The sequence below is a fragment of the Engraulis encrasicolus genome, chromosome 8 (genome assembly GCF_034702125.1).
Source record: "Engraulis encrasicolus isolate BLACKSEA-1 chromosome 8, IST_EnEncr_1.0, whole genome shotgun sequence".
Classification (NCBI taxonomy): Eukaryota; Metazoa; Chordata; class Actinopteri; order Clupeiformes; family Engraulidae; genus Engraulis; species Engraulis encrasicolus.
Genome location: NC_085864.1, coordinates 15,530,270 through 15,540,608, shown reverse-complemented (window position 1 = coordinate 15,540,608; position 10,339 = coordinate 15,530,270). Strand labels below are relative to the sequence as shown.

Here is a 10,339-nt window from a genome sequence, read left to right as displayed (position 1 = left end):
CATTTTTGAGGAAGCGGCCTCCATTTACCACTGAATAATGTCTGAATAATGTGTCCTGATTGGATGTGCTGATTGTCATGGCTTTGCCTTGAGACGTAACGGATCAACAGAGTTCTCTTCTTCTTCTCTCTTCTTCCTGCTGCCCTGCACAAGAACTGCGCCTCACACTGGCTTAATTTTTCTAATACTTCTTTTTCTTTGTTTCCCTTGTTTTACCTCTGTAATTATGTGAAGCACACTGATTTACACTCGTATATGAAGTGTGCTATAGAAACAAGTTTGACTTTGACTTTGACTTTGACTTTGACTTTGGATGTTTGCTTTAAGTTCGGATAGCAGTCCAAGTACCTGTGTGAAATATGTACTAACTAGAATAACTTTATTGGTCCTGAAGGAATAAAGGCATCCAACAGAATACATAAATACACAATTACAAGGGTACTTATTGACAGAATGAATAAAATGGACAAAATCACCTGGTGAAACAAACACAGAAACAACCAAGCTTTTGTCTTACTGTTGAAAGGTGTGACAGCAAGACTGGGAAATATTCATCTTCACCCGCCTACCGAGTTAGAAGAGGAATTGTCTCTCATAGAAAACAATACAGACATGGTCTGCACAGTGCAGTTACTGTGGTGTTCAGAAAAAGTGAATATATCTGTGCATTTCACATTGATACAAGTTGATGGACCACTGAAATCACTTTGGAAACATTGCTTACGTAGCTTGCTTCACTGCTTTACTTTAAGTGTTGGAATGTATTGCTTCCCCCCCTACAAATACACTTTCTCACTCTCACTAAGTTCACTCCATTGTGTTGATTTAACTCCATCATTGTGTTCCCCCTTCTCCCTACTGCTCCACAGCTGGCATGCGCAAGTACAGCGCCTCACACTGGCGGATGCAGAACATCGCACAGGAGTCTGTCGACAGCTCGGATGAAGAGTTCTTTGACGCCAGAGGTCGGCATGATAATCTTTTTTTCATTCAGTCTCGATCTGGTGTCTTTTCTTTCTCTGTCCCTTTCTTTGTCTTTCTCTGTCCCTTTCTTTGTCTTTTTCTGTCACAGTATGTGTCTGTCTCTCTCTGTCTCTCTCTCTGCCTCTCTCTCTCTCTCTCTCTCTCTCTCTCTCTCTCTCTCTCTCTCTCTCTCTCTCTCTCTCTCTCTCTCTCTCTCTCTCTCTCAGCATTCTTGTTTGCATGGCAGTGTTACTGTTGTGTGCTTCTTGTTATAAAGTTCTGTGTCACTAGAGGTTGGTGTAACAATGGCCCTGTTCAAGTCTGTGTCCACAGCTCAGCCACTGCTATCCTTTTTCATTTCTCCTCAATTTCATTTCGCATTGAAATGGGGCTTTATTGTCATGGCTCTTGATTGTGCAGAATCAGTGTTTCCAAAGCAGTGGCACACCAATGATAGCAGACAGATACAGATAACAAAAGGGATGGCAAAAGAATAAATTACCTGGCTGCAGCAGAGCCGGACTGAGCCTGTGTTTTTTTTTTTTTTTTTTTTTTTAAATTTGGTGATGTGTGTTTTTTGTTATTTGGTGATGTGTGTTTTTGTTATTCGGTCAGTTCATTTTTAGTACCAGCTGGCGTATGAGATTCAATTCTGGGTCCAATTTCTTGGCTTTTTAATGGTCCAATTGGAGGCTGTATTTTGGTAATTAATATCCAAATGCACCCGGGATTTGAGCGTTACTTTTTGGGTGGTTAGAGCCAACAAAAAACCCAGCAAAATTCTGTACTGTGTGTATGATGTGGTGTTTTTGATGGGACTTTCACTGTGGATTGGCAAAATCTTTGATGTGTGGCTTCGATTGCAATAACAAAAGGGATGGCAAAAGAATAAATTAGCTGTCTGCAGCAGAGCTGAACAGAGCCTGGTGTGTGTCTTTGTTTTTTTGTTATTTGGTGATGTGTGTTTTTGTTATTCGGTCAGTTAGTTTTAGTATCAGTCATGGCGATTCATTTCTGGTCCAACTCCTGGGCTTTTTAATGGCTGAAATTAGAGGCTGTTTTGGGGCTTATTGCTCATTTATATCCAGGATTCATGTCCTTTTTTGGGTGGTTAAAGGCAATGGAAACTTGGCCCAGCGTGATTAGATTTTTAGAATGGATTGCCACAATTCTGCATGTGTGGCTTCAGTTGTTCAGTTTCGTTATCCAACTTCATGCATAGTCAAGCATCTCTCTCTCTTTATCTCTATCTCTTTCTCTCTCTCTCTCTCTCTCTCTCTCTCTCTCTCTCTCTCTCTCTCTCTCTCTCTCTCTCTCTCTCTCTCTCTCTCTGTCATAGTTTGAAAAACTTTCTCTGGCATTGATGTTTTGTGTGTGATGGTGAATGTTTTGTCCGTTGTTATGACCGTTTTAGAGCTATTCTCCACAGAGCAGGTGGAATTGCAACCACTCACTGCTGAGTTACTCCTTGGCACAGGGGCCTTTCAGGGGTATTACACACACACACACACACACACACACACACACACACACACACACACACACACACACACACACACACACACACACACACACACACACACACACACACACACACACACACACACACACACACACACACACACACACACACACACACACACTTTTGAAAACTATTGTGGCCTGTGTTTACCAGTGCGTTGGCCAATTGGCTGAGTGTGATTGAGTGTGGAGGGGAGGAGGGTGGACCTGATTGCTAATGGCAGACTGCTGAGGGTAAATTATCCCCCCCCCCCCCTACTGTCCTGTGCAATAGGGGGCCACACATCAGGCTCCTGTCAAGGTTTCAGGAGGATGGTTGTCAGTGACTGTGACAGTGTGTGTGTGTGTGTGTGTGTGTGTGTGTGTGTGTGTGTGTGTGTGTGTGTGTGTGTGTGTGTGTGTGTGTGTGTGTGTGTGTGTGTGTGTGTGTGTGTCTGTGGGTGTGTCTGTGTGTGTGTGTGTGTGTGTGTGTGTGTGTGTGCGCGCGCATGCAAGCATGCGTGTACGTGCATGTGTGTCCGCCCAATGTCAAATGCTTCCATGTCAAATTGCACAATCCCATGTGTGATGGCAAACTTGTCATTCGGGTCCTTGACATGTTACATACAGTACAGTAGTGACAGGCAGCCACACCCCCACTGTGTGTGTGTGTGTGTGTGTGTGTGTGTGTGTGTGTGTGTGTGTGTGTGTGTGTGTGTGTGTGTGTGTGTGTGTGTGTGTGTGTGTGTGTGTGTGTGTGTGTGTGTGCGTGCGTGCGTGCGTGCGTGCGTGCGTGCGTGCGTGCGGGCGGGAGGGCGGGCGGGCGGGCGGACGGTTGTGCGTGCGTATGTTTGTGTACATTTGTGTCTGTCCTGTCTCTACCCCAGTGACGTGCGGTCAGCTTTATGGCTGGTGAGGCAGTGACTTATCAATATTTGCCAAATACCTATAAGTTTCATATGTCGCTTTCTGAACATAAGGTAGGCCTACATATTAAAACATACTGCATTTAGAGAAAATGCTATTAGATATCTCTCTCTCTCTCACTCACACACACACACACACACACACACACACACACACACACACACACACACACACACACTACACACACAGAGACACACACACACAGACACACACACACACACACAGACACACACACACACACAGGATTCAGTGGTCCAGACTCGGCGTTGGCGCAGGGGGCGTGGGTAAACAACGGTGGGGCAGTGCCATTTAACAAGTTTGAGTCAAGTTCACCATATAACTGGCGGCAGAGTCACGTTTAGTTCTACCTAGGCTACCTACTGCACAGGCTGCGCTACTAGGCCTGCTAGGCCTACTCCTCCTCCCTACACCAATATGTCTGTTAGAAAGGTGGACACCACATTCAGATCAGACGCGATATGTGTCCAGGATTATACTGTATTTTTATAGGCCGTCAAGATACAAGGCCATTCTCAGTGTTTTCTGGTCTTTGAAAGAGGGGACGCTGATAACCCCAAGCCACACGAGCATTTTGGACAAAAAAAATGCTCTTATGGTGAATTTTGAGGTCTGCTTATCAGCGTTCCTTTCACTCCACCACTCGAAAATACAGATCCGATGCTTGCGTTGTAATAGGCTACCGCTTACACAGCAACAATTCACATTATGCATTCAACAACAGAATATCACCCCACCGGGATGATCCTTCTGGTAGCCTGTGAAATAGATAATGAAGCCAGAAGTGGCCGTGATCATGGACAGCTACCACCTCCGGTAGAAAAGACTAGAGTAGACAGAAAATAGGCACGACATGGTGCGTCATTTGAGGACACTCCTCCTGAGAACCGTCAACTATCCCACTCATCCACATCATACCACTGCGGACCCAAACTCAACCTAAATAGGCTAAACAATAGACAATGACGCTGAAATATTCCACAGTCGTTCATCTCGAGGATGGACATTTCAAAGAATGTCAGACGAGCCGAACCTCAAAACGTGTATTATACAGCGTTTGATTATTATCATTTTAAACTGCCTCGTTAGGATAGCAAGCAACGTTATCACTTGGGCATACTGGGACTGGCAAAGTGAACACACCGCCGCAAACCAAACCAAAATCCAGGAACCCACAACCCCTAGTTCGTTCTGTTGCCAACATCACTCGTGATGAATTATTCTTTGAGACATGTAGCCATTGCTATGTCATTCAAAACATTCTCACTAGTTGCAGGTTAAGATTACGCCTGAATGCATATGTGAAACATAGCTACTGTAAAACCAATGCAACCGAACTATTTTTCAAACAACTCTTCCTTCATCTTGACAAAATCAAATAAAACTTAGACCCAAGTCAACGCCACGGCGGGCAAATGTAATAATCCAATTTCCTTACCTTGAAATGCTGTCTTGATTACAGGGCTTCTCGCAATAATATTCTCACGGTTTGACATATCCAACCCAGCTAGCAAACTGCTAACGTTGTTTTGCTTGTTGCCTCCCATTCCACATAGCCAGTCTTTTCAGTTGTACCACTTACTGTGAAATAATCAAATAATATTCTGTCCAATCTCCTGAATCAATTTCCTCAGCTCTGGTGTCGGTCGTCCATTCTTTATCACGTCTTGTTTCCCTTGGAAATCCAACTTTGAGAATGATCTTAGTTTCGTTATGAAATCCACTTAGATGGTAGCAGTCAACGTGAACAAGCTAGCCACTTGAACTTCATATAGTGGCGCTATGACGTCACTGACAAAGCTAGACCAATCTAAACTCTCTCTGGCTAGACTCAACGGCAGAATGAGGGTGAGGCCAATGTGTTGCTCGCCGCACTACTCTATTTTTCAATGGGGTTATGCCAAAGCGCTCAGAGTAAAGAAATGATAATCACACGTAGAAAATAGTGAAAACAAATATCAGGAAAATGAGGGCACACCATACATATTTCTATTAAGTGTATAAAAACGTTTAATACAATATTACGAATTGCATACACAGAACGAGCAAAATGGCGCATGCGCTGAAGCTTGTTACTGAGGGATTGCGCAATCTGCGGTGAGGCCAACTGGGGAGTTGGCCCAAATTCAGTGTATTCGGAGCAGGAGGTGGGAAAATAGTGCGGTTTTGGTCACAAAAATGATTGAAAATGATTGAAACTGTTTAAATACTGCACAAATGGTAGTTATGGTAAATATGCTCGAAAACAGTAGTTATTATTGTTACTATTATTCACATTTACTGCATCTCATCATTCTCATGAAGTCTAGAAGAGACAGGTGAGGCACAGCCTCCCCTGCCGTATTGGAGTGCACGTGCCTGCTCTACCCCCCATGTCAAATTGCCATTCGGACATCATAGATGTGTGAGGGCAACACTATACAATATGAAAACTTGTCATGTGTGTTCTTGACACCCCACAGTTGACGAACAGTAGTGACAGGCTGCCAAGCCCCCACGGGCATAGCCCTGTCGACCTGTTTGACACGGGGCCTTTTAGTTTGCATCAAACTGGCAACACAGAGCAAAGCAACACAGCAGAGCAAAGCAACACAGCCATAGCCCAGCGGCAGATCTGCTTGACAAGGGGGCTTTGGTTTGCATTGCACAAATAGCAAAAGAGGACAGAGCACACATATTACAGAGCCCCTATTTGCAAAATCACAGATTTTTGTTGTTCAGCTTCAAGTTTTAAAATTCGCACATGAAAGTGATATAAAATATAATGTGATACCAAATATGACCACACCCATTCATAATACTAGTTGTGCTGTCCAGGGCTGTTGCCATCTACTATAGTGCTGGATGGTGGGGGATCATGAAGGTCACTTGAAGGTCACCCACCCCTCCAGGAGCAGAGAGGTTATCGAGAACAGAGGAAGTGACTGCGAGGGGCATATCAGCTTCCAATCACCAGACAGCAATCTTCACCCCTGCCCAGCCAATCCACCACTCCCACCTCAGCAGCAAGCTCATTCGCTTGCAGTGTGGGTAGAAAATGTCCTCGACACATCAATGCAAGAAATCCTTACATTGATTAAAAAAGTCCCACGCTGCAACAGTTAGAGGTCATTATCATGCCATGTCACCTCTCTCTCACTCTCTCTTTCTTTCTCTCTTTCTTTCTCTCTCTCTTCTCTCTCTCTCTCTCTCTCTCTCTCTCTCTCTCTCACACACTCGAACACACACACACACACACACACACACACACACACACACACACACACACACACACACACACACACACACACACACACACACACACACACACACACACACTGTCACACGCACACGCATGCTGCTTGAAGACGTGACTTCAATGGAGACTTGGCTCCAGACCAAGATGTGTCGAATGCAGATGACAGAGTGGCTTTGTAGCTGCTGCAGTCTGGGAGAGATGGAATCTGAGTTCTGTCCCCAGGGGTGGCCCTTGTAGTGTAGCTCTGTCTTCAAGCTGCTGGACAGAGATTCTCTCTCTCTAATGATGTGCAACACACAAGGGTGAGAGAGATACAGTAGAGACAAATATGGACAGAGAAAGAGAATGGGAGAGTATTTTAAATTGTGTGTGTGCGTGTGTGTGCGTGTGTGTGCGTGTGTGTGTGTGTGTGTGTGTGTGTGTGTGTGTGTGCGTGTGTGTGTGTGTGTGTGTGTGTGTGTGTGTGTGTGTGTGTGTGTGTGCGTGTGCGCGCGCGCGTGTGTGTGCACGTGTGTGTATGTGTGTGCGTGTGCGTGTGTGTGTGCATGTGCGTGTGTGTGTGTGCATGTACCTCTGTGTCTGTGTGTCTCTGCACACTGTGCTGTCATGACTGCAAAATGTTAGTGCAAGTGTTGACATCCATCCCACACTCATGGGAACAGGCTGTCTTCCTCATGAGCCTGTCAGAGAGAGAGAGAGAGGGGGGAGGGGGGTAGACGAGAGAGAGAGAGAGAGAGAGACACACACACCGACAGAGAGAGAGAGATAGATGGACGAGAGAGCGAGAGAGGACATCTGTTCCTCTGTCAGCGGCACGGTGTCGTGTCCGGTTTTGTTAAGTACTTCTGAGTCTTAACAGCTAAACACACCGCAAGGAATGAGACCCGGGTGTCGGTGCCATCCGTCCCCACCCTCTTCAGTGTGTCCTCTTGGCAGCTGTGTTTGTCAGAGCCTGTGGCTAAAGTGACAAAGTGGGCAAAGTGACTTAGAAAAGTGTGAGACCGCAGTTCAGTGTAATCACTTAGGCTACCTGCATGTTTCCACATCCATATTTCATAAGACACATTTCTCATACATTTGTGATGAGAATCCCCTGCTGCTTGCACAGGGAGCAATGTGAACTGAGGAGTTAAATTTAAGGCCAGATGCCTGTTCTGCATACCAATCTGTGTGTGTGTGTGTGTGTGTGTGTGTGTGTGTGTGTGTGTGTGTGTGTGTGTGTGTGTGTGTGTGTGTGTGTGTCTGTGTGTCTGTGTGTCTGTGTGTCTGTGTGTCTGTGTGTCTGTGTGTCTGTGTCTGTGTGTCAGTCTGTGTCTGTATCTCTGAGCGAGTGTTCCCATTTTGCAGTATTGCCAAGGCTCCTACACAGTAATCTCTGTCATCCCTCAACTCTCCTATCTGATCTAGAGTACAACAATAAGCTAAAAAAAAACTCTTTGGGGGAATGAAAAAAGTCAGGGTTGAATGAAGGTCAGGCAGGCAGCAATCTGCTAATCTACACTTTCATATTCACTCCCTTAACTTCTGTATTGACGCTTTTGATTACATGACCTTTGATTGGCTCCTCTGACTTGCACCAATGGACCCTCCTCCCTCTGACACTTGCTTGGTGCATAGATTGGGGTCTTTATGAGGTTTGTTTCCAGTCAGTCTCCCCAGGGAACTGATGAGACTGGAATGACAAAGTAGAAGAGCACACACACACACACACACACACACACACACACACACACACACACACACACACACACACACACACACACACACACACACACACACACACACACACACACACACACACACACACACACACACACACACTGCCTTGCATGTAAATTCATTCTTTCTGTGTTTGCTGCCAAAAAAAAGGGAGATTTCACTAATTATCTCCTCTACCTAGGGATCAGCTTGAGGAAATGGGTCTGTGTTGCCAGGCTTATCTACTGAAGGTGGGGTGTTTGCCACTGCTGGTGGCATAGTCGGATCCAACAAAGAGGAGCTGAGGGGAGGGAGGAGAGGCAGGGACTGGAGGGACATACTGTAGGATCTCCTCTTCTCTCATTCATGCAACATTTGCATCAGCACAGTCTCATCCCAACTCATCAATTCCTGACAACCATTGACCAGGCGCTGATTTTTGACACAGAGGGCATACCTGCCACATCGCATGTTGACTAGGTCGCCTAAACCTAGACCTTTCCCTAACCCTAACTGTCAGTGCGTTGCACCTTTGATGGGCATGTCACTTTTTTTTTAAACTCCTGGGCCCGCCCACTTGACATCCAAGCCCGCCCCATTCACACTTGACAGTCAACTGTTGCCTCATTGAACTATAATTAATGGCATAGCACTGAGCGATAATTAATCATTTTGTCAAAAGTCTGGTTCGTCTTCTGTGATTTCTATGATTTCAATTTCAAAGTATCATTTTTGAGCGCGATATTATAATATCTACCTACACGCTTTCGGGTTGGGCCCGTCCGATTTTTTCTGAGGCCCACCTGTTTTATTATTTCTGCGTATACGCCCCTGCTCCAAGGGCATACCTTAGATGTCAAAATTTGGAGTCTGGTCAAAGGTAGTCAGAAATGGACAGGTTGGGATAATGCACTGTAGTTTGCATCCATGCAAATGCAGTAGATTCTCAAGAACGAGTAGCGTATACTGGACCTGCATTGACAAAGAGAAACTCCCAATACACTGTATTCCTGCCAACTGTGATCACAACAGGGGACATGGTGAGTGTGCTCAGGCAAGCTGACTGTTGGATAGAGACACATAAACAGACATTGACGAAGTAGAAGTCTTGCCATATACGTATAGGCCTACTGTACTTACGGATTCCCTCTGAGAATGGTAGTAACCACTAACCAGCAGCTAGACATTGACATTCAGACGTTTTCTCCACTCTCAATCTCTTTGCAAGCAAATGCTGTGGGCTCCCAAGAACAACTAAGCAGCCAGTAGTTTCAGCCACAGCAGTGACAGTGACCTTTAAAGAATCCAAGTGGAGTAAATAGAGAGCTCCTAAAATAGCTGTTCATGACTCCAGCCAGCACTTATTTGGTTCCAGTTCCTCATCTTGTTGTATTCCAAGCTTGTCTGTGGCAGTCCCCTCTTGAGGAAGGAATTACACAGTGACGGCCGTTTGGGGCCCTGTGTGTCCTTGTGTAGCCTTGTCTGGCTCTGGTGTGTTTATGCTGTTGCACTTGAAGTTATGGGTGAAGAACTACTTGAGAGGGAACACTATCATATCATATCTCCCCACGGAAAAAATATAACCTTAAGATTAAGAGAGAGATTGAATGGAGAGAGTAAGGAAGTGAAAGAGTAAAGTTTGTGTTGGAATGAGAGACTGTGAGAGATGAGGGGAGCAAGGCAAGGCTAAGGCAAGGCAAAGGGGAATAGAATGATCAGGTTGCTGCTGCATTGCTCAAAAAGCATAGTCTTAATAAGAGGGCTGCTGAATAAGAAAAACCCTCTGTGGCCTCACACATTACCATAGACTTCCTCACAGAATAGATTAATCTTAAATTGAAGGTCATTGGTGGCGGCATGCTTGACCTCTTCATTCTGTTAATGTCAGTGTGAAATATCTTGTGATTAAACTACGCAATTCCAGAATATTTACTCATTTCAGTGAGTTAGCATAGACTCCCAAAAGCTTCCAAAACCTTTTTTTCTAACCAGGCA

General features: G+C 45.2%; 1 protein-coding gene across 1 annotated transcript in view; it reads left to right on the top strand.

Moving 5' to 3' along the window:
• The first annotated feature begins 873 nt into the window (after window positions 1–873).
• Window positions 874–10,339, top strand: part of pitpnm3 (PITPNM family member 3) — a 150,996-nt gene continuing 141,530 nt past the window's right edge. The window contains exon 1 of the mRNA XM_063205046.1: window positions 874–965. Within this exon, the coding sequence (XP_063061116.1) occupies window positions 875–965 (91 nt within the window). The 5' untranslated portion in view covers window position 874. The remainder of the gene's footprint in view (window positions 966–10,339) is intronic.